The sequence below is a fragment of the Gekko japonicus genome, unplaced genomic scaffold (assembly GCF_001447785.1).
Source record: "Gekko japonicus isolate JY-2015 unplaced genomic scaffold, Gekko_japonicus_V1.1 scaffold1219, whole genome shotgun sequence".
Classification (NCBI taxonomy): domain Eukaryota; kingdom Metazoa; phylum Chordata; class Lepidosauria; order Squamata; family Gekkonidae; genus Gekko; species Gekko japonicus.
Window position 1 is genome coordinate 451,018 of NW_015177048.1, and position 25,614 is coordinate 476,631.

At 44.1% G+C, this 25,614-nt stretch overlaps 1 protein-coding gene across 1 annotated transcript in view; it reads right to left on the reverse strand.

Moving 5' to 3' along the window:
• CACHD1 (cache domain containing 1) overlaps positions 1 to 25,614 on the reverse strand; it is a 249,341-nt gene that overhangs the window by 139,359 nt on the left and 84,368 nt on the right. The window contains exon 2 of the mRNA XM_015428092.1: positions 25,610 to 25,614. This exon is cut by the window's right edge and continues 88 nt beyond it. Coding sequence (XP_015283578.1) covers positions 25,610 to 25,614 — 5 coding nt within the window. The remainder of the gene's footprint in view (positions 1 to 25,609) is intronic.

The following is a 25,614-nucleotide window of genomic DNA, read 5'->3' on the forward strand; positions in this document are numbered from 1 at the left end:
GGGGGGGTTTTTGAAGAGGCCTCCTCCCCCTTTTTTGCTTCCCCAGCCAGCCTGCTTCTGGAGCCCCCCCCCCGCCCTCTCCTGGCTCGCCTGCCTCGACACGCAAGCCAGGAAGGGCGGGGGAGGCCAGTGCCAGGTTTTTTTGCACACTAGGCGAGGCTAACTTCTGCCCCCCGTGCGCCCACCAATTTTCAAACATAAATGCATTTTAGAAAGAATGAAAAACACATTTGAAATTGCTAATTTCTTTTTTTATTATTATGAGAAAAAGTAGTGCAATCTCTGATTTTCTCTCTCAAACAGAAAAACACAAATCAAGACCAAGTAGTCTCTTTTGCAGCATCGTCAAGCATGTGTGTGTTTTTATAAGTTTGAGTTTTGAGAAGCTGCGTTCACCACTTGCCACTGACACTGGAAGTGTGAGAAGGGTCCTTAGTGCAACAGAGGGAAGTTCAGAGGATGTGGGAGCAAGCCATACTGAATGGTCCCTACAGTGTTACAAACAGACCTGTAGACATGACCATAATCCACAACGGGTGTCCTCTTATTCCTTACTTTTACTGCTATCAGTGGGCAGTGGATCAGGAGGAGCCAATGAGTGAACTAAGAAAAAGAAAAAGACATAAAGGTGCCATTGGACTCAAACTTTGGTCTGTTGCTGCCATATTGCTGCACTCTGAAGCCCACTAGCTTGGAAGTAAATGCCACTGAAAGCAATGGGACTAACATGCAATCCTATGGATACTTTTAAAACAGTAAGCTGTACGATGAACTCATTGGGCAAATTCCAAGTAAATCTGCATGAGATCAAGCTGTATGAAGCATGTTCTAATCCACAAAAGTTTATGCCACAATACATCCATTTGTTTTTGGGGTTCCACTAGATGCTCTTTTTCATCTGGCTATAACCAATTAACAAGGGTATCCCTCTAGAGTTTCTGGACCATTAGGATAAAAAGTAAACTTGGATATACTGAACTTATCTGTTTTTTACCCTTTGTGCATATAGTTCAGTCTCATAGCTGAATCGCATACATTAGTTATGGATTATCTCAAGTACCAAGTGCAACATACCTCTTTCTATTTGTTTTGTAACAGTGACTAATGAGATTGACAAGCATTAATGGAGCTACTTCAAACATTTCTACACTGTTTAACAAGAACTTCATTCACTTCATTAGCTCTTACAAAAGAAAATACAGTCACACTCAGGACTGAAAGTCAGGAATTTCACATTACCCTTTTTAACCCGTTTTGAAGCAGTTTTTGATCTGTCGTGGAGTAAACTGGTATTGGGCTGCCATTTCACACATGGCTTTCCCCTTCTGGTAAAGAGCTGGATCTGAAGCAGTTTGCCATTTCAGACTGCACCACTTTTCCCCCACCATTTTTCGCCTGTGTGGGCGATCTCCGGCTTTTTTTTTTAACATTCGCTTTAGAGCACTATAGCACGATAGTGCTATAACACAACACTCCAGGCATTCCAATGGGGTTGATATAATGCTGTTGCATTATATCAGTATATCATTATAGCACTATAAAGCGAACGTTCCCCCCCCAAAAAAAGCCGGAGATCGCCTGCGCAGGCGAAAAATGGCGGGGAAAAGCGCACTGGAACCGGGAAAGGAAACTGAAGACTACTTGAAAGCGGTTCGCATATAGTTCAGTCTCCTAGCTGAGCCACATACATTAGTTACGGATTATCTCAAGTACCAAGTGCAACATTCCTCTTTCTATTTGTTTTGTAACAGTGAATAATGAGATTGACAAGCATTAATGGAGTTACTTCAAACACTGCCTTCTACACTGTTTAACAAGGACTTCATTCACTTCATTAGCTCTGCATCTCATACTTCAGACATTAGGAAAATAACAACAGAAAGAAAATTATAACTCCCAACCACACATGGTAAGAAATATAAATCATATAGATCAGGGGTTAGCACATTTCCCATTCTCCTAAGCCTTGCCCCTTCTTCTTCCCTTCCTATACTATGGGGAGTCTGGACTTGGAAACAGACTCTTCTGCTTTTTTATTCTACTTTATGAACCCAGAGTCCTGACAGCTTCTAGTTGTCTCCAGTCAAATCTGGTGCTGGATGTTTTGCTGAGCTTAACCTCTTGTCATAAATCTTTAAGCTTCTCTTTCTCTCAAGCTACTACCCCCTTTCACTCCTTAGAAGACCCCCCCCCCCTTTAAAATGTGGTTTGGGAAAACCTCCAGCCCACATGAAACAGAAGAGGGGATCCTTTTTGGCTTCAATTCCAAACAAAACAAAACTAGGAGGGGCTCAGCTCTTTTCTCTTTAATTAAACACACAGGCTGGAGACTAACTGGCCAATACACTGGTGCAGCTATTTGAACGGTAGCCCTTCTAGGTCCACGGAGAGGATCTCTGCAACTTGGTGCTACTTTCCCAATGAATGGTGGAGGAGGAAAGCATTTTTATCAGGCTGTGGGTAGGTAGACAAAGAAGGATGAGAGAAACCACATACATTCAGAGCAAACTTCAGAAACAGGTTCAAATCCTTCCCCTAATTGTTTTATTAGATGGATCAGATTAATACTATACATTTGTGTAAACAGCATTCCCTGGAGAAAGACTTCCCCCTCCCCCTCTGGCTGGAAGGAACTTGAAGGGCTCCAGCAGCAGAAAAAACACACTCACTTCAGCAGCAGGAGCCCATGAAAGGGCACCGAGGCAAGCTGCTGAAGGAGAGAAAGGGGGCTGGAACTTGAAGAGATCTGCAACACACACACCCCAGGAGCGCTGGCAAGGGAAGGCTCATGGTAGGGGCCAATGAGGGGGGGAAAGTCGAGTTGGCGACTCACCTCTGAAATTACTTCCAAGTTCTGATGGGTCAGGGCAGCAGGAGCAGCTCCTGGGAAACAAAACTCTTGGGTGGCGGGGGCCAGCAGCATCCCTTTTATAGAACAGGCTGGTGTCCCCCAGCTGAGGGGCGGATTAAAAGCACGTGCACTGAGCTGAACAGCTCTGCGCTGCGTGGGAAGAATCTGTGTGCCCTGACAGAGTTTACAGGGAACCCTGGCTGCAATCCTCTAGCTCCACTTCTCCTCAAAGAGGGGAAGGCATTGGCAGCTGGCTAATTTTGCTGCAGATCTCAAGGGCAGGAGAAGGCAGTGGGTGCCCAGGGTCCCTCATTAAAAAGCAAAAATACCTCTGGAGGCTTGTCATCCGACAGAAGCGGCAGGTAGAAAATGGATTAAAATATCCCTGCAGGCTGCAGCTAATTAATTATGCACCTCTCTCAGAGACTCTGAGTTCCTCCTTCCTACCGCTCTCCTGCTTGGCATGCAAGGTTCAGGGTGGGGAAGGAAGACCAAGATGGCCTGGGGCCTGCATCCGCCAAGCCTCTGCCTCCCGGGTCCTGGCCCCTGCCCTCCCTCCCGCGGCCTTGCAGAGCGGAAAGGGAACAGCTCCGGGAGGGCACCTGCTGGGTGATTTAGCTGGGCCTGGGAAACAGTGCGTGGGACTGGGAGACGGCCGGGCGGGGGGCAGCGGGTGGGGGGGGAGGCCCAGGGGTGCAGGCAGCAGCCAGCAGAATGCCACTGGCCTCGCCAGTCCAGCAGCAGCGCCAGGGCCAGCCACTCGAGGTCCTCCTAGTCCTACCTTAAGACTCAGCAGCCGGCCTCCCCCACCACCCTCAATTTGATTTGCCGCCATCGCCCCCAACCTCGTTGCTCCAGTCCCCACAGCAACAACGACCGCCCCCCACTCGCCTGAGTCCAGGGAGGCTGGGGCCTGGGGAACTGTGTTTCAGCATGCTTTGGTTGCTGAAAATAGCAGTGGCGGCAACATGGGACAGTTGAGAGCGGCAAACTGTGCTGCGAAGGGCGACAACTGCAGTAGTAGGAGGAGGAGGACCACACGTGCTCCCTTCCAGAGTGATCGGGGCTGGGACGGTCAGACTTGGAGCTGGGCTTTTGGCGGGGCGCCTAACCCCGCCTTATGAAAGAACCAGGCCTGTTCCCTGTGCCTTCCTCATCTCACCTGCTTGGGTGAGGGAGAGGAGGAAGGCGTTTACAGCCCCTCCCCACCCTCTCCTGGCTTACCTGCCTCCTAGCATGAGCTAGGAAGGGCTGGGGAGAAAGCGGGGAGGCATTTAAATGCCTCCCTGTGCCTTCCTTGTCCTGCCTGCTTGGGTGGGGGAAACGAGGAAAGCGTTTAGAGCCCCCCGCCCTCTCCTGGCTCACCTGCCTTGGCGCATGAGCTAGGAAGGGCCGGGGAGAGAGTGGGGAGGCATTTAAATGCCTCTCTGTGCCTTCCTTGTCTGCCCTGCTTGGGCGGGCAAGACAAGGAAGGCTTTTAGTGCCTCCCGCCCTCTCCTGGCTTGCCTGCCACACATGAGTCAGGAAGGGCAGGGAGAGAGCATGGAGGCATTTAAATATCTCCCTGTGCCTTCCTCGGAGGGCAGGGCTGCCAGGGAGCTGCCGGAGCGGTGCTCCAGCACACTCCGGCCCCAAAAGACCCCTGAATGGTACTGACAATCTACTCAGAGATTAATTGGGAGGACATTGCCTAACCTGTCCTGGGGCCTGTAAATCAAATAAAAAGGTGTGCATCTCAGTGGAAACTGTCCTAGTTAAATAAAGATAACTAAGAACAAGAGCCGCATTCCATCTAAGTCACTAAGAGCCAGTTTGGTGCAATGGTTAAGTGCATGGACTCTAATCACAAAGAGCCAGTTTGGTGCAGTGGTTAAGTGTGTGGACTCTAATCTGGGAGAACTGGGTTTGATTCCCCACTCCTCCATTTGCAGCTGCTGGATGATGTTGGGCAAGCCATAGTTCTGTCAGAGCTCTTCTCTCAAGAACACTTCTGGAAAGAGCTCTCTCAGCTCCACCTACCTCACAGGGTGTCTGTTGTGGGGAGGGGAAGAGAAAGGAGTTAGTAAGCCACTCTGAGACTCCAAGTGAAGGGTGGGGTATAAATCCAATCTCATCTTCTTCTTCTTCTACATAACTGAACTGGCAGGAAACAATGTGATGAGGGAACGACAAGTGAGCCCCCCTAGAAAGCTAAAGCTTTTGTCTCCTGTAGGACCACACAGAAGACTCAAAAATAACTCAAGATAACCAAGCAATTATGAAAGTTCAGAAAGTCTTGGGTGCTTAACATACCAGATCTCAGCAATACTTAAAACTGTTAGTTGCCCCTTTTGACAGATAGCAAGATACGTCTACTCAGTGAGTGCAAAACTACATGAAAACTTAGCCCTGCTGAGGGATACTACCAGCTCATATCATTCTTCTAACCAATGTACATCCACTTCTCTCAAACAGTATTAGTTATAGAAAAAGAATGGAAGCCAACATGAAAGATTCAAGTTGGAAGAGAATAGATTAGAAAAATTTTCAGGAACTTCAAGAGATGTAAAGAGGATAATTCATTAATATGACAGTACCTGTTCGTTTTTAAAAGTAGAATTAGTTTCTATGACTTTTAAACCCTCCTCATATCAAATCACAGCACAATCTAAGCAAAATGCATCACAATTATTTGTAATAATTTTATTTGCTTGTATCTATTTAAAACATTTTAATGCCACCATTTTACCCAATTAGGGTCCACGAGGCAGCAAATATAAAAATTAAATTTAAAAACTTTAAACAATTAAAAAGATAGTTAAAACTATAAAATAATTCAATTAAAACACAGAAATGAACAACAATAGAAGGAGGGCCAGTAACCATTATTGGTGGTATGCCAGACAAAACAAAACAAAAGTCTTCACCTGCTGGCGGAAGACATCTATAGAAACATAGAGTTGGAAGGGACCTCCAGGGTCATCTAGTCCAACCCCCTGCACAATACAGGAAATTTACAAATACTCCCCCTCCACACCTGTTCCACGCCCAGAAGATGACAAAAAACCTTCAGGATCTCCAGCCAAACCAGCCGTTGGTTCTCGTCCAACCTTCTGGGGCAACAGAAAACTACTCTGTACCATCCTTTATATGACAGCCCTTCAAATACTTGAAGATGGTTATCATATCACCTCTCAGTCGTCTCCTCTCCAGGCTAAACATCCCAGCTCCTTCAACCCTTCCTCACAGGACTTGGTCTCCAGAACCCTCACCATATTGATTGCTCTCCTCTGGACACATTCCAGCTTGTTTATATCCTTCTTAAACTGTGGTGCCCGAAACTGAACACAATACTCTAGGTGAGGTCTAACCAGAGCAGAGTAAAATGGTACCATCACTTCATGTGACCTGGACACTATACTTCTGTTGATATAGCCCAAAATCATATTTGCCTTTTTAGCAACCGTATCATACTGCTGACTCATGTTCAGTGTATGATCTACTAAGACCCCTAGATCCTTTTTGCACATACTACTGCCAAGACAAGTCTCCCCCAACTTATAATTATGCATTTGATTTTTCCTAACTAGAGGGAGACAGACAAATTGCCCTGGTGAGGGTGTTCCAAAGTTTTAGTGCCACAACCAAGAAAGACCATTCTTGGGTTGCCACTGATCTAGCCTCAGAGGGTGGGGGCGACTGAGGTAGGGCCTGTGAAGATGACTGGAGTGCAGGGGTAGGTTTATATGGGAGAAGGCATTCCTTAAGGTACACTGGTCCCAAGCCACACAGTGCTTTAAATGTCAACACCAAAAGCTTGAATTGAGACCAGAAGCAAACTGGAAGCCAGTGTAGATGGAATAGGACTGGAGTAATATGTTCCCTATAACTCTCTCCAGTCAACACTCTGGCTGCAGCATTCTATACCAACTGCAATTTCTGGACAGTCTCCAGAGGCAGCCTCACAAGTACATTGCAGTAATCTCTCCTTATATATAAAAGTGTTTTGGGGTGGCCAAGCTCGATGTGCGGCAAAATCAGTTGGCGGTCTGAACCACCACTCAGAAGGCACTGTCACTGTTGGCTGGGTGCGTGGCGGGGTCCCGCCCACAGAAGCCCTGGCCAGCCTCTCACCCTCAGTCTACAGGGAGATGCCGGACAAGATGGACCCTCCGGCAGGCGGAGCCAGCGAGGCAGCCACATTTTTACTCCCGATGCACCCAATGGCGGCGGGGAGTCAGGAGGACAGGTCCAGCTGGCCTCGCCGCGCCCTGCTGCCACCCTCTGGCCCCAGCCGGCCTGGCCTGCGCTGCTGCCTTCTTCCTCGCCACACTCTTGATGCGACCTCCTTGTGCCTCCCTCCTGCGCCCAGCCGATCCAGTGAGGCTGGCGGAGAGCTGGGCACCAGCCAGAGGAGGGGGCGAGGGAGACGAGATGGCAGCTCCCCACCCTACCTTGCTCTGGCCTCCTCTCTGTCGGCACCGGCATCACCTCCACATGGCCCGCTGAGAGGACGGGAGAGAGGGGTGGTGGATAGCCAGGAGGGAGGGAAGTGGCCAGCGCCAGCGTCACCACCACCCCAGGGACACCACATGCCTGTCAGGGATGCCACCAGAGGGGAGCAGCCCAGCGGAACGGCCAGGCAGCACTGAGAGCAGGGGAGAGGGTCCTGGGCGCAAGGTGAGAACCTCGAGAGAAAAGGCTCTGCAGAATGAGGAGCGGGCCGCAGTGGAGGCACCCCACGGCCCACTGGGCATGGCCAGCCAAGGAGCCACTGATGGCCCATGCTGTTGCCCCTCGACACCAGGGTCTCCAGAGGGGGCAGGAGACGCTGGCCCGGGCCTCTGTGTGCTTGGAGATGGCCTGGGCAGGGAGCTGCTGCCAGGGCATCCCCTTGCCACGCCACCCCCCTGGGGTCTGAGGGCCAGGTAGAGAGTGGAGGGCCGAGGGGAAGACCCCCCCACCTTTCTAGAGGCCGTTGCATTGTTGTTACAATGGGCCTTGCTCCTAGTCTAATCTAATTGTTACTCGGACATGTGCCACAGCAGCATCTTTTCTGCCCAGAAGGGAGTGTAGCAGGCTCACTAGCTAAAGCTGGTGAAAGGCATCCCTGGCTACTGCTGCCACCTGTTTATCCAACAGGAGGGCTGGGTCCAGGAGCACCCCCAAGCTACAAACCTGCTCCTTTAGGGGAAGTACAATACCATCCAGAACAGGAGATAACCTGTTTCCTGGGTCAGACCTTCCCCCCATGTTTCAGCTTGTTAGCCATCATCTATTCCAAAATTGCCTCCAAGCACCTGTTCACAGTTTCCACAGCCTGCTTGGGATCTGCTGGTAGTGCAAGATACAGCTTAAGCACATCTGCATATTGGTTGCAACTCACACAAATTTTCCAGCAGCTTTACATAGATGTTGAAAAACAAGGGGGACAAGATAGAACCTTGGAGAACCCCAGAGGCCAGAGGCCAAAGGGCAGAGCAGCAGTCCCCCAGCACCACATTCTGAAATCTACCCTGCAGAACACTGCCTCCCAACTCCAATCCTGAAAGATGATCCAGAAGGATACCATGATTGACGGTATCAAAAGCCACTGAGAGGGCCAGGAGAATTAACAGGATCACAATCCTCCTGTCCATCTCCTGGTACAAATCATCCACCAGGGCAACCAAGCTAGTTTCAGTCCCTTAACATGGCCTGAAACCATACTGGAATGGATCCAAACAACCCATTTCATTCAGGAATCCCTGAAGTTGACCAGCCACCACTCATTCAATCACCTTGGGCAAGAATGATACATTTCAGATTGGACAGTCGTTATTCAACACCCCTGGGTTCAGATTCAGGTGAGTAGCTGAATTGGTCTGAAGCAACAGAACAAAGTTTGAGTCCAGTGGTGCCTTTAGGACCAACAATGTTTAATTCTGGGTACAAGCTTTCATGTGCATGCACACTTCTTCAGATAAGAAGAAGTGTGAATGCACATGAAAAGCTTATATGCAGAATTAAACATTGTTGGTCTTAAAGGTGCCACTGGGCTCAAACTGTTCTCCTGGGTTCAGAGTAGGTTTTTTCAGAAGTGGATACACCACGGCCCACTTCAAGGCATAACCATACATATCTTCTCTCAGGGAGACATTTACTGTCTCCTAGACCCAAGTTTACCAGCAACCAGTGTTATCTCTAAGCTGAGTTAGTGTGAGCTAGCTCACAGTTTTCTAGCCTATGGCTCACACATTTTTGTCTTCGCTCAGAAAAGGATGGCTCCAGAGCAAACTAATTTATGCAGTAGCCAAACTGCTCACTCACAACTTTAATGCCAGTAGCTCACAAAGTAGAATTTTTACTCACAAGACTCCACGGCTTAGAGGGAGCATTGCCAGCAACCCCCCCCCCCCAAGCAGATTTAAGCAGCTAGGACGAACAAGGGGTGTACAAGCAGATGATAGGTCTCAAATTTCCAGGAATTCTGTCCACATACTCAGACTACATAAGCTGAAAGGTATCCCAAACAACGGGACAAATTGGCACCCTGGGACCATCAAATCCTGTTGCTGCTAATGTAGACTCCAAGTCTGAACCATTGCAAGAGACCGTATCCACAAAACGCTTAGCAAAATGAATGCAGCAAACGGGAGAGCGGTCCGCTTCCTCCTGTCGGCCAGAACTCTTTTTTATATATTTTTGCATTTGTGCGTGTGCACATGCACACACCCATGCCTGGAAGTCATAGCGACCTCTGACGATTCCTACTGGGGCATGTTCAGAGAAGTGGCTTGACAGTCTGCCTCCTGGCCCTGGTATTCTCTGGAGGTCTCCCATCCAAATACGTGCCAGGGTCAGCCCTGCTTAGCTTCCAAAATCTGACAAGACCAGGCCTGGGCTATACGGGTCAGGGCCTGTCAGCCAGAACTCAGTAAGCCCCTGACCACCTGGAAGAGTTCTGTGGGTCTACACTGTGCAACGGTGGCAGAGAAATTTCATTTTAGTTATTTTCAGATATTTAAAAAATGTCACTTCCATATCTCGAATGGTATTTTCTAACCAACAGAACCTTGATTTCTTCAAGAATCTGCAGGCAACACACTTGTTGCAATCTGTTATAAGGGAACCCTTTTCAAAAATGTCTATTATTCTCTGTGGGAACTCAACCTGTTACAGTTTTTTTCACAATTTTCAGGCAAGTACTGAATTCATTTCCTAGTATTAAACAAATCGGCAAACTTCTACAAAAAAGCCTTCCCAATGAAAAACCACTTTAAAATGCAGACAGGAAAGTTGTACATTTTTCCCTTAGGACATTCATTGTGTATCATGTCATGAGATTTAATAAAATATTTATCTTTGCTCCTTACAGTCAGCAGCTGTATTTTTTCATTTCTTCAGCCTATGAGTTGTTACTTGCTTAGCACATTTTGAAAAAATCATAACAGATGAGTAACCTCTCAGAACTTTCCCATGTTAATGAACTGATAACAAATGCTTTTAGAGTGTCAGTTAAGACAACGATAATGAACAACATGAAGAGGAATGGCTGATAGAGGATTAAGTTTGCCCAAAATTTGTATCATTTTGTTTTAATATGATCCATTTGTATATATTACATTTACTCATAAAAATCCAGTACTCATGATTCATTAGCACTAAAAGGCCTAGATATTATTAAAGCAAAAGTATTCCCTTACTTTTTCAGCAACTTTAATACAAAGCTTTTAACCATGGTAGTTATATTATATAGGGTTGTCATCCATCTTCTCTGACAGCCAAGTATTCATCATGATACTTAGAATGTTTAGACATTTATTTATATCTAGTTAAGAGTTAATGTATGGATCTTGGGCTGTGGTATAAGCAAATACTGACGGAAGTCTTTACCAGAGAAGTGCCTATTTATTTTGAACTCCACTCCCTCCCTTATACCACTCGCTATTCCTAAAAGCCATTGTATAATTTAACCCATATGATTTTTAATGGCACGCAGACCACCCACAAAATGGTAGCGAAAGCTATTACCTTACAAATAAAGCCAATGAGATTGTCTTTGAAACAATCAAGACAGCCTACATTTTACACTTTGGTTTACTAAGCTGCGGTGGCTCAAGTGGTTAAGACACTGAACTGCAGGCTGTGGAAGGTCAGTAGTTCAGCAGTTCGAGACCCGAGTTGCCGCATAACGGAGTGAGCTCCTGTCTCTCGTTCCAGCTCCTGCCAACCTAGCAGTTCGAAAGCAAGAAATTGCAAGTAGATAAATAGGTACCACTTCGGTGGGAAGGTAACAGCGTTCCGTGCACCTTGGTGTTTAGTCATGCCGGCCACATGACCACAGAAAAGTCTTCGGACAGCGCTGGCTCTTAGGCTTTGAAACAGAGATGAGCACCGCAACCCTAGAGTCGGACTCGACTGGCTTTCGAGCAAGGGAACCTTTACCTTTACCTGAAAAAAGGATTGTTGTCAAAGTCACACAAATTTTCATTTCAACATGTTGCACAGAGTAAATACAGTATGCAATCTGGTATGTAGAGGCAATAAAAGTGTCTAAAGATATTTAATAGTTGTGTTCATGGTATTCAGATACTTTGGCTAAATCTTGTGTGACTTTTTACAATTCCAAGGTTAACAGCAATGCCAAGGTCAGCACAACACTTATCCATATGTTGGTAAATTCATACTACACAGATTTCACCACCTCACCTGAGATGAATGAGGTCTACCAAATTTAGCAGTATTTACAACTAACAATAGACTTGACTTGCACAGAACCAGTTTTTTGAAATCAGATGAGTTGTGAAAAATCATGTTGTAAACAATGGGTAGTTAATTTTGTTGTTCAGTCGCACAGTCGAGTCCGACTCTTCACAACCCCATGGACCACATCATGCCAGGCCCTCCTGTCTTCCGCCATCCTCTGAAGTTTTCTCAATTTCATGTTCGTTGCATCAGTGACACTGTTTAACCACCTCATCCTTTGCCGTTCCCTTCTTCTTTGACCTTCAGTCTTTCCCAGCATCAGGGTCTTCTCCAGTGAGTGCTCCCTTCTCATTTGGTGGCCAAAGTATTTGAGCTTCAGTTTCAGTATCTGGCCTTCCAGGGAACAGTCAGGGTTGATTTCTTTTAGGATTGACTGATGATCTTCTTGCAGTCCAAGGGACTCTCAAGAGTCTTCTCCAGCACCATAATTCAAAAGAATCTATTCTTCGGTGCTCAGCCTTCCTTATAGTCCAACTCTCGCAGCCATACATGACTACTGGGAATACCATTGCTTTGACCATGCGGACTTTTGTTGGCAGGTTGATGTCTCTACTTTTTATCATGCTGTTTAGGTTTGCCATCGCTTTCCTCCCCAGGAGCAGGCGTCTTTTAATTTTATGGCCTCTCCTGATCATCTGTGTTCTTAAGAAAGAACAGAAGAATCTGTCCTGGGAATTTTTTCCCATAAAAGAAACCAAAGAAAAAGAGAAGAGATGGGAAATACTTCCGAAGGATCCTACCCTCCTTCTGGCAACTTCTCAATCAAAGAAATTAGCTTTTAAAAATCTTTTTGTAATGTGTATTTTGGTGTTCTGATCCCACTTGTACATTTATTGTATTAAACCTAACATCACAACAGAAGATGACACATTATTACTGTTGTCGCAACATAAACACACATTATAAATGAGCACACACACCCTCAGCAACTTAAGGACAGGTCTCTCCCCAAAGGAGCTTACAATCAAGATTTAGATGCTGAGAGACACTGTAGAAAGAGAGGTAGAAGAAAAGCTGGAATGAATAAAAATGCATGCACAAAACAGCTTTTAAAACCTTAATTACACCATATATGATCCTATGATTATTTACTGAGAAGTCAGCCCTGTTGTTTCAACAGCCTGATCTTAGTTGAAGGGGTTTATTTTCGACATGACCATAGTTAAGCTCACTGAGCCTCTGCATGCTCACTCAAATTTAAGTCCCACCAAAGCTTACTCCAAGTTCATGCTTGAATCCCAAAACTTTGCTGACTTTAACTCCAGCTCTTGAGACTAGCTAAACATTAACCTTAGACGAATAATGGGGATTTTTACCTTATCCTCTCCCTCCATCTCCCTCCTCTTTCTCTTTCACTCCATGCCGTTAACTCCTGCCTCTATTAAGTAGCTTTTGGCTGGGAGCCAGCTTGTTTCCTGCTGCTAGCTTCCCATCACTTCTACCATCAGTTGGCACTGGGAACCCATCTCAGAGAAGGGGTGGTGGTGGCTACCAGCCATAGCAACAAGACATGGGGCAAGCTGGGGAGAAGGGATGGCAAAGGGTAGCAACAAGCCAGGGGTCCTCCATTAACTGAAACTCTGAAAATGATTAATAAAATATTATCATAAAAATTGACATTACCCTTTCTGCTATTACCCACACAACTTCTTATTGCTACTTGTAAGACTTTTGATTGCTTTTATCACCTCAGGTCCATTAGTCTTCATTAATATTTCACATGCATCATACAATCTTACTTTTCTCTTGTCATACACTGCTTCAAGACTGTCTCGTACACTGCACTGGATCCCAAGAACCACCAGGAGAACTCTGATGGCAGACTAGATTTGCCCTGCCTTCCCCAATCTTCCTTGAAAACCTGTTCCTGAGGATCCAGGAATACTTCGGTAAACTGTGGGGTGCCAGTGGGGAGGAGGATGCTCACAGGTGAACAGCTTAGAAATTGCAGACCCAAGTGGAAGTGCCTTCTGCTCCAGAATCTGCATGCAGTCTCAAGCTGCCCTGATAGTATCAAGGGCCTGTTGTAGGCTCATGCTCTTTCTTCATTCCACTAGCCCAGCAACACTGACTCAGTGGCTCAGGAGTCACATGTGGTTCTTCCACATGTCAGCTGTGGCTCTTCTAAGCACAGTTCCCCAACATGGCATCTGCCGTATGTTCCTGGGAAGTGTGTAAGGCTGTTGCCTGGTGGGGCTTATGGTTGGCTGATGGTTCCCATGTTAAAACAGCCATTGTTGAAGGGAACTTTTAACACATGGAACCATTTATTTTTAATATCGAGCCTGAAAAACAGTTCTGGAGAACTTGAAAGCTTACACACTGTTATGTGTCATAAGTCTGATTTGCAATCCCTTCCCTCACTCCCTCACAGATACGTAACGGCTGGCTAATTCAGCAGAGCTGGGGAGATAACAACCCTACATTCTCAGAGGTATTCTGATAATTAAAAAGTTTATAGTTGTACATTTAGTATTAACAGGTATAGCTTTTATTATTGTACGTGTCTGTTTGCTGGGGTGTACAGTAGTCATGTGGCTCTTTTGGTTCATGGTAATTGTGGAAGTCACTCTCTGTGAGCAGCAGAATGAGTACCAGTCTGATTTTCCTAAGCACAGGGGAGAAAGAACTCCTTTCATTTACCACTTCCCGTTCCAAGCAAAAAAGCAAAGATATTTGCACAAAGGCAGGCAGAGTTGGGAGCACTGTGAGAAAGAAGCAACGATAAATTGGAATCCTATACTCATTCAGAAATTTGCTCCAGCCCCAATGACAGTGCAACGTTCCCCCTTCAAATAAGCAGCATACGTTAGAACTTCCATTAGTGTGAATGGCGAGTCTCTCACAACTATTCCGTCACCACCACAATCCTTGTATGGCGAGTCTCTCACAACTACATTACCACCACAATCCTTGTATATTAAACAACAAAATCTTGGTTAACTCCCATCACGGCACACCAAGAGGAGTGTATTCATCCAGGAAGAGACTACGGCTCATATAACAAGAGACATGACCTGGATATACATCACGCTGACAACACGTTTAGACAATGAGAAGCACACACATGGGGACTTTGGTAATAAGGCACTTTGGCAAAAGGGGGCACTTAGCACAAAGTGATTACTTCATACAAACAGACACTCAAAGCTAGTAGTAAATATAGGAATTGTAGTTTATTAATATTTGTTCTTATAGATAACCTCCCCTAGAACTCCATAGATAAACAGCTACCTGGAATTCAAATTTGAATACTGCATCTGAGATTGTATTAACAATGCCCTCACAAGTACTTAACTCCAGTCAAATTAGCCCATATGTATACACAGACTTCTTCCTTCTGTTGGAAACTATGTGGTAAAAAAGCCACATATATACATAATTGGTGGAGCTGTGAAAAAATCCAACATTTTTGGAAACAAATTATATGAAAACACTCACGGGATATGACATACCACTAGACCCCGCTTTGATATTGCTTAACCTTTGGCCTTTGGATAGCCCTCCTACAATTTGCAAGCAACTGATAAATATTTTGATTACAGCAGCTAAAGTAGTTATTGCAAAAAAAATGGAAAGATATACAGATACCTACCATTAATCAATGGATACATAAAGTTTGGGACTTCTTTTTATTAGTAAAATTTTCAATTTATAATACTAACGATCAGAACGAGTGTGAATTTTATAACCCATTAGACAAATGGAACTATATCTTAGACAAAATAACGATAGATAAATTCGACTGGGAATCAATTTCTAAAGCTAAATATAAGATTATGTTATACGGGTAATAGCTACAATATCAAAACCCTTTTGAGTAAAAAATTAGGGGCATAAACAAATAGATGCATATTTCTTTCGGTAAAATTAATAACAATACGTTGCCATGTATCTTTCTTTTTATTTTTATTATTATACACATCTAAAATATTGTTATATAGAACTGTATCTTGGACAGGAACCTTTATACAACAATGTTTGATGTTACTCTGTTATTATATTATACTATATTTTCAATAAATCTCTTTTTGTGGAAAAAAATGCCCTCACAAAGTAAGCAAGTGAGGAGCTCACCAGGGGACATGCCATACATAAGAACATAAGAGACGCCAATGTTGGATCAGACCAAAGGCCCATCCAGTCCAACACTCTGTGTCACACAGTGGCCAGAAATACCAGGTGCCATCAGGAGGTCCACCAGTGGGGCCAGAAAGCAGGACTTTGTGCACTTCCATACTGAAGACACTGGGAAAGTATGAATTGTGCAGGTGAAGATTCTTGCTTGTCTTGAGCTCCCCATATAAGTAACACAATCAAGAGTAAAACCACCTTTCTTAGAGAACACCAAGCATTCTCGCCTACATGACCTCAACTGGCCAAACATGCCTCACTCATTTCTCTTTGCCAGGAGAGAGTCCACGGCAATTTCTTACTTTGGGTGAATAATGAGAAAATTATGTCCCGCAGCTGGCAAATCCTCAAATGCAGATGTCAGGCTGACTATCAAGCACTTGGATACACCAATGGGAGACTCTAACATAGGCTAGTAAAATGGAAAATACCTAGACAATTCCTCGTTTGCTCACTCAACAACTCCCAAGGAGCACCTCAAATGCCATCAGCTTGAGAAACATCATAGCAGGCAGCAGGAGCTCTTTGCCTTACCCTAAAGAACCACAGATTCCATTTGAGACGTGAGCTGTGCCTAGATTACAATGGAAATCAGGTTCCATTTTTCAGCCGTATAACTGAGGAAGAATGCTTTGAAATGTCTGGCATACCTAGGAAGGACGCTCTCAGTTGCAGAAGTTTCTTTGTGCTATGGGACATCCTCTGCCTTCTTTGTGGACTTTGAGGTCTTTTGGACATTATAATACTGAAAGGATATAGAGGAGGCTCCTGTTGAATTCTTTTTCTACCTATGAATTGTCATACCTTCTCTTGTTAAATGTTTGTATTGCAACTTGTGCTTTTGAATTGTGACCACCAATTCTACTTTATCAGTTACTATAATTATGTTGCAATAGACTGATGTCTACTGGTAACTTGTGAAATTTGTGAATTTTTAATGGTCTACCCTTGCAGTTCATATTTCTGTATATTACCCTAAAGAACCAACATCGAAAGAGGACAGTGACAAGTCACTGACATTCTGAACCCCTCTCCCGTTTATGACACTTTTAGTATAATAAACCATGCAGCTGGGTTGCATAAAGTAAGAGGGATCTGTCAGCATTAAAAAGGTAAAAGAATTCAGGTCAGGATTAAACAGAAGGCACAGCAAAAATTTTATGGTCAAAAGCCAGGCCCAAGTTTCCAGGGACATCTGACCGGTTTTGAGACACATCGTGGCATATGGGACACAATTAGGAAGTCCAAGGATTTTCCGCAAAAAAAAAAAGGCTTGTAAACCCTCTGCTGATTGGTTAATTGCACTTATCCAAATGGGAACATCATATAGGAATTGTGAACTAGATTTTGCGTTTAAAACTTTAAAGGCCAACTGATCACAATTGCCTCTCATGTAGAAAAAGCAGGTGATGGCCTCAGCACTGTTTCTTGCTAGAGTAGTAGCCCATTTTGCAATTAATAACCCAGCTCCCGTTGTAATAGAAATTGATCCCTAAGTATTTAAATGATTTGACCTGCTCAATGGAATTTCCCTGAATTGTCCATGAGGACTGTTTCCAGGATTTGGAAAAGACTAAGATCTTTGTTTTCCCATAATTCAAAGTTAACCTGTTGTTATTACAGTAGGTCAAACACTGATGCAGAAGACGCCTCAGTCTGATTCGAGAACATGAAAGTAAAATGGTGTCGTCTGCGTATAAAAGAACTGGAATATGACGTCGGCCAATTTTAGGGACATGTATGTCCATCAGTTTCAAACAATGATGGAGCCAGGTTATTTAAAAACAAAGAGTGAAGGGGCAAGGATGCAACCCTGTTTTACGCCTTTATGAATCGGAATTTTAGGGATTAGAGTTCCCTGTAAATTAACTTTAACCTGACAACTGGTATGTGAATATAGTTTTTTTATTTAAAAAAAGCAATCTGGGATCTATATTCATTCTAGCCATCTTATCCCATAAGAGGTCTCTTGGGATTGAATCAAACACCACCTTAAGGTCTAAAAAGGCAGCGAAAAGCTTATTGCCTGGTTTCCCACTGTATTTAGTAACAAAGTGTGATAATACTGCACAGTGGATTTACCCCGACGAAACCCTATTTGTTCTGGTCCTAGAATGTTATGGTCAGTCATCCATCCATCCAGTTTAATTAGAAGGTGTTTGGCATAAAGTTTGCCAACTACTGATAAAAGACTAATCAGTCTATAGTTTTTGGGAGAGGAAGAATCACCCTTTTAAAAAATGGTGACAATAATTGCATTTGTCTATGACTTTAGCATTATTCCAGTGTTATTTATCAAGGTAAATAAAGCAGCCAAAGGAGGGGCCCACCATTCTGGGTGAGACTTCAATAGTTCTGGGGAAACTGCATCAGGGCCAGGGGCTTTTTTTGGTTTAAGGCATGTGATCAAAGTAATAATATCCTCAGGGGACACAGGTGGCCACTCGGGGGTATTGGATTCAGTGGGTATGGAAAAATTTGCACCATTTTCATTAAAAAGGTTTTAAAAATATGAAAACCAGTAATGGGAGGAAATTGATGATGATGAAATTAATTTCCCCCGAGAAGTGCCTGAAATTAAGGCCCAAAATTTCCCACAGTTGTTTGACCTGGATGCCCTGATCAATAGTTCCCACTGGTCCCTGGCAAACTGGAGCTTCTTGACTTCGACCAAGTCTGACAGTTGTTGTTTAACAGTAAAGTATTCCTTTGGTAAGGAAGACTTTTTCTGGCTCTGGTAACGGTGATAAATGGAATGGAGAGTGGACTTCAGACATAAACATTCTCTATTGTACCATGCATTATGTTTGGGTTTATGTTTAGAGACCAAAAAGGGAACAGGGTTAAGTAGGGAAATAAAACTGGAGACTAAATTATCATATGAAGATACAGCTTCAGTGGGATTTGAAGAAGACATAAGGAAGGAACGCAAGTCAATAATCACTTGCTCGGTGACTAATAGCTGGACTCTCTCGGTGTGGTTAAGTGACCAAATAAATCTAGGGAGGGACTCAAAGGATAAGTCATTAGCTGTAGGGGCTAAATCAGGTTCAAGATGTATCTGACAGATCATTGTGAACCTAATTGGCTGAAATTAGTCCCAAAAAATTTTTTCGGTCCTTAGGAATACGTTTATATCTTCTTTATTTATTATCTTGAGAGTCCCTTGGACTGCAAGACGATCAAATCAGTCAATCCTAAAAGAAATTAACCCTGACTATTCCCTGGAAGGCCAGATAATGAAACTGAAGCTCAAATACTTTGGCCACCAAATGAGAAGGGAGCACTCACTGGAGAAGACCCTGATGCTGGGAAAGATTGAAGGTCAAAGAAGACGGGGACGGCAAAGGATGAGATGGTTAGACAGTGTCATCGATGCAACGAACATGAAATTGAGCCAACTTCAGAGGACGGCGGAAGACAGGAGGGCCTGGCGGGAGCTGGAGTCAGACTCGACTGTGCAACTGAACAACAACAAATTTATTATCTGGCTCCACAATATTTTATACAATCAAACACAGGCTTTTAGATATTCAATTTCAGTGCCTGACTGAGGCAGCTAGGAAAGCTTGTTCTCCAATTCATTTGGGATTACCCCAAACACTGGGCCAGACAGCTACTTATTTTTGCTCTTTAACGGACCCTCATCAAAGAAGGGCATTTATGTTAGCCATATTTAATGCATTGCCATCGGCCATCTTCTCTGGAAGATGCCATAAAATCCCTTATGAATTTAGACAATGCCCTTGTAGTCAGGGTGCCATCGAATCCATTTTCCATGTTCTTTTAAATTGTCCATTTAATACTATGACCCAGGATAAATTTCTGGACACTCTTCTTTTTACATGGCGTGGTCTCCCTGAGAGTGTCAAAGTCCAGTTGCTACTCTCGGGGCAAAACTCTTCTATAACTTTTAATGTTGCCTGATATCTTCAATCTGCAATTTGAATCAGGGAAACTATAAACTGATCAGGTTTTTTTCTTGCTGTTTGTTTGTACAACAGCCACATTTTTTATGTATTCCTAAATTTTAATGTATTTTTATCTCTGATATGCCAATAAAGGTTGTCTGTCTGTCTGTAAGAGAGAGGAAATGCTGATCCCTAGGCCACAACTCCCTTCCCTCATCATGTGTTCTGTTTTTGCCATGTTGAGCTTCATTTTCCTGGCATGCGAACACTGAGGAAAAGTGGGAATTGAACAGTTCTGCCCTCTCTTCATCACCTGTTACAATTTCACTTTCCTGATCCCGCAATGGGCCCACCATGTCCTTGCACTTTTTCTTACTTTGAACATAAGGAAAAAAAAACTTTTTTGTTGTTGTTAGCATCTTTCACTAGCCTAAGCTCATATTGAGCTTTAGCTTTCCTAACACTCTCTCTATAAGCACTGGTTATTTTTTTATATTCATCCTTAGTTATAACGCCCTCCTTCCACTTCCTGAGTGAGTCTTTTTCATTTCTCAAGTCTTTAGAAAGCTATTTATGGAGCCACCTTGGCTTCTTTAGGCTCCTCCCATTTTTCTTTCTCATAGGAATCGTTTCTGACTGTACCTTCAATATTTTACTTTTAAGAAACTCCCACCCCTCTTGAATTCCCTTCTTAAGTATTTCTGACCATGGGATTCTACCCAGCATAACTTTATGTTTGTCAGAATTTGCTTTCCTAAAGTCCAACCTATATGTCTGGCTATGTACAGCTTTTCCCTTCCCCAAGACTGTAAATTCCAAAATTACATGGTCACTATTACCCAGTGTGCCCACTACTTTTACCTCGTCTACCAGTTCTTCTCTGTAGGTGAGAATCAAGTCCAAGATAGCAGATCCCCTTGTTTCCCTCTCCACTTTCTGGAAAATGTTGTCAGCAAGACAAGTCAGCAATGTACTGGACTTTTAATTTTTAGCAGAGTTGGACTTCCAACAGATATATGGGTAACTAAAATCTCCCATAACCACTGGGTCCCATCTCTTTGAGAACTTTGTAATCAGTTCTAGGAGTGTCTCATCCAAATCCTCTGCCTGGATTGGTGGTCTATAGCAGATCCCCACTATAATATCGCGATTATTTCTTACTCCTTTTATTTTACCCAGAGACTCTTAACTGAACTTCCACGCTCAGATTCATGTATTTCCTCGCAAGTATATACCTTCTTTACATATAATGCGATTCCTCCACCCTTCGTTATTTGTCTGTCCATTTTAAAGGAGGAGGAGGAGATTTGATGTATGCACCCCCCTTCACTCAGAATCTCAGAGCGGCTTACAAACTCCTTTCCCTTCCCCACCCCACAACAGACACCCTGTGAGGTAGGTGGGGCTAAGAAAGCTTTTTCAAGAACTGCCCTTTCAAGGACAGCTCTTGTCAGAACTATGGCTTGCCCAAGGTCACCCAGCAGCTGCAAGTGGAGGAGTGGGAAATGAAACGCGGTCCACACAACCACTACAGCAAACAAGTTGTACCCCTCAATTCCAATTGTGAGTGTCATCCCACCAAGTTTCAGTAATGCCTATTAGGCCATAGTCCCCTTTCTGTATTAGGATTTCAAGTTCCCCCTGCTTGTTTCCCATACTCTGTGCATTAGGGTTGAGACATCGGAATCCATGGCTTACGAGCCCTCTGTACTTACCTGCAAGTTAATGTTTTCTAGCATATGTGTCACTCTCCGCAAATCTTTAGTGTTCTTGACAGTTACTGGCATCATACTAGGCTTTAAATTTTTGTCTTGCTCCCCAATAGGATTTATTTTATTTTATTTATTTATTGAATTTTTACTCCGCCCTCCCAGCCAAGGCCCTCTTTATTAGGTTTGCAAGGCTATTACCAAACACATTTTTCCTAACCTCGTGAGGTGCAAATCATCCCCTAATAGAAGAGCTTCATTTCGAAAGCATAAGCCATGATCCAGAAAACCCCCAAACCTTTCCTGATGACACTATCTACATAGACAGTCATTTATTTGCCATATTCTTCTTTCCCTTCCGAAGCCACGGCCTTCAATGGGAAGTACTGACCTGTGCACCCCGGTCCTTCACCTTTTTACCCAGAGTCACATGTTCTCTTTTAATACATTCTGGGCTGGGCTGGACAGTATCATTTGTTCCCACATGGATGAGTAAGAAAATATAATAATCTGTGGGCTTCATGAGTCCTCCTACCCTTTCTATCATATCCTGAACATGTGCACCCGGTAGACAGCATACCTCTCAAGACACCAAGTGCAGTTGGCACACTTTAGCCTCTACTCCTCTCAATAGGGAATCCCCAATTACCAGCACACACCTTCTCCTATATTGGGGAGCAGAAGCTCGAGTCCTCTCATCCATGGGGGCCAGAGAAATTTTCTACAAGCTTCAGGGAGGCTGGGGGAGTAGCCCTTGTTCCAGTGGTCCAGAATTAATATCTATGGGGAGATCCCAGAACTGATCACTTAGCAACAGAGGCTCAAAATGTCTCCTGATTTTCCTGCACCTGTGAGTTACTTTCTTCCATGTGTCCTCCTGTGTTGGGTGCTCCTCCATTTGATGAGATACCTTTTCTTCCTGCTCCTGTTGCCCTCTCAGGAATGCTTCATGTATTCTGTCCATGAAATTTTCATCTTCTCTTAAAGAATGGAGTGTGGACAAGCGTGCCTCAAGTCCTTGTGTCTTCTCCTCCAGTAAGGCTATCAACTTACATTTGATGCAAGCAGGGGTCATTTCATAGAAAAAGAGCTAGGGGAACTCATTAGCATAACTCATTAGCATATGCCACACCCCCTGACATCAGGGGCCCGGCGGTGGACCTGCAAGACCAGCGGGAGTGCAAGGAAGCCCCGCCAAGGCCCTCCCTGGCCCCAGGCAGGCAGGGGTGGGGAGAGGCGGGGAGGAAGCAACTTACCCTCCCTCTCCTCCTGCCTCCTCCTGGCTGAATGAGGGCTGGAAGCGGGGCGGCTGGAAGCAGGGGGCGGGGCTTCGTCATGTGCCCCGCCCCCTGCACCTCACCCGGGGGAACTGCATTCCCCCGCGTTCCCCCCCGAAATGACCTCTGGATGCAAGTATAATTGCTGTTACCCTCAGGTAAGAATACAAACAGGCTTTGCATGTCACTGTCCCAGCTCCTGAAATTCATTGCAGAAGTGGTTCAGATTATCCTCACTCCCCTGCCAAACTGCCTCACATGACTACTTGCGAGCAAAAAAGCTTAATGCACAGCTTCTTACAGGGCCCCCAGGCTAAGAGCGATAGGGCAAGAGCCCTTCGGCTTGCATCTCTGGCAAAGAGAGGCCTTACACAATTCAAGGCTCACCCAGCAGAGGGTGGAGCAAGCAGTTACCCCAAGGCAAAATAGCTAAAAGCTACAATCAGTTACAACCCAGCCGAAGCAGACAAACAGAAACAACACTTACTCGAACAGGTACCACTCTCCAGCAGGCTATACACACCTACACAACCTAAAACACTGTCCTCCCACATAAGAACCTCAGCAAATTCTCCTCAGCAATTAAGGAAAGGGAAAGGAAAAAACACTCACCATTCCAGCCGCTCTCTTCCCTGCTCCTTCTCAATACCGAACTGACTTTGGTCTGACTCTGGCAAGGAGAAGTCTTACACAATTCAAGGCTCACCCATCAGAGGGCAGGGCCAGCAATCATCCCCAGACAGAACATCTAAATGCACTCCAGCAGTTCTCTTCCGTATTCCTTCTCAGAGCCCAGCTGACTTTGGTCCAGTGTTCCCTCTAAGATGAGTTAGTGTGAGCTCAGGAAGGATGGCTCCAGAGCAAACTAATCTATGCAGCAGCCAAATCACTTGCTCACAACTTTAATGCCAGTAGCTCATAAAGCAGAATTTTTGCTCACAAGAATCCACAGCTTAGAGGGAGCATTGCTTTGGTCATGTGTCTCTTCTTGGCCCTTCCTCCTGGGAGTCCATGGTCAAGGGTGCACTACCACCTCCTACCCAATCTTCTGTCAATCACAGCCCTCCTAAGTGCTAAACAAACCAAAACACCTGTAGGTCAGATGGAAGGGTGCATGGCCCCAGCTGTATCTCTTGGGTCTCCATATACAATCAGAACACTGGTGATGTTCTACAGAAAGGACACTATGCACAAAAAAGGGGGAGAGAGGAACTGTTTCCTCACACTGCCCACCCATAGATACACCTGGATTTGGAGGGGGAGCCTAAATGGAACTTGTGGTGGGAAGGAGGGACATTAGAGGGACAAAGAAAAGAAGTAGCCCTTCTTTGGCCTGGACTGCATGTCTAAGGTTTTAAGTTATAATGTTTATCTTGGACCGGAGACTATTATGATGAGATAGGAAATGCGAACTTGAGCAACATCATTATAGGTGTTCATTACATATAACCTAGAGTACAGTCAGTTCCCACAGTTTGATACTTAAATCCAAAAAAAATTCAGTGCCCCATATGAACTACATGTGCTGCCTAGAGTATGTTCGGTAATACAGGAGGTTTCTTCATGGACAAGTCCTTGAGGAAAGTGATCTCTCAAGGAAGATTGAAATACAATGCTTTGACCATTTTACAAAACAATGTGCCAAACTATTTCCATGCTCATCCTAATCAGTGCAAAACAAAAACTCTTGGGAGTCTTTTGTGCGTATCATCAATGCTAGGAATAACTAACTCAGTTGCTTCTTTTTTACAAACTGTGTACTTCCTAATGGTCCTTCTCTGTACACCCACAGGGCACTGCTTCTTCTATCATCCTTTGATCTACCCTGCCCCCGCCCCCAGACTGAAGACAACTGGAAGTACTTCCAGATGAACTGTCTTGTTTTGTTTTGTTTTTCCTATTTACATTTCAGGAGGCTTGAACAGTGTTTTCTTGATTTAAAGACGTTTACTAGAGAATCACTGGCCTAGACTAAATGCATCCATACACAGGCAAAAAAGCAAAAGGAAAGCACAGAGACATTTTAAAAACCCAATGTCTTATCAATAAAGAAAAAATTCTTGTTGGGGAAAAAGGATCATAGCACTTGTAAAATAATATGCATAACAAAAACCTTAACAGCAACCAACTTAAAATGGAAATGTAAAAAACCCAAATTCTCAAGTAATTGAAATAATTTAGTTCCAGTACAGAGTATTTAGGTGAAATGAAATACTCTCAGGGTGAATTTGCTCCCTAGGTGTACTTTTTTCTTGACAGAATGCATCAAGATGCTATACATCTTTGTCCTCTGGTACAGTAGTAAACAATGTATTTATGTCAACAACAAAAACCCACCCTGCATACAAAACCGTTTAAGAAATCTATTCATTTTTCCATTGGGGCTTTTTTTTAATTACCCCAAGCCTATTTAACATATTGGGATTAAAAATACCTCATTAGTTCATTAAGAAAACACTGTTCTAGGATTTTTAAATGTTCTGGAGAGAGGCCTTCATGATAATCCAATGATCCTTCCTGATAACCTGGAAAATATTTACCTCACCACTGAGAGAGATTTGTGTGGGGTAGAAGAAAAATATCCAGAGATGCAAAAACATCAGAAATTATTCATTTTAGATGTTTTGAAACATTTTGCTTTAAAATTAATGAACATTTATGTTAGTTATCTAGTATCAGGTTCAATGCACAGATTTGTTATTTCTAATTTTTTTAAAAAAATATATAGCATTGTAAAAGAACCATACTGGTGTGAGTTATCCAATATGCTAAAAAAGAGTGGTGTAGCTACACAAAATAAACATTCCGTCTCATGTCAAGGTAGGTTTTCAAGTCATGGATGTTTTTAGTACTGTGAAACATAGTATCAGCCACCACAATTATCCACAAGATACACTGGAATTTGGCTTGTGATAGAAATATACCCTGTATACAATATGTGCACTTTTTTAAAAAAACAGCTATTTACTGAACTACTGAAGCCAGGAAAACAATTCTTACCTGCT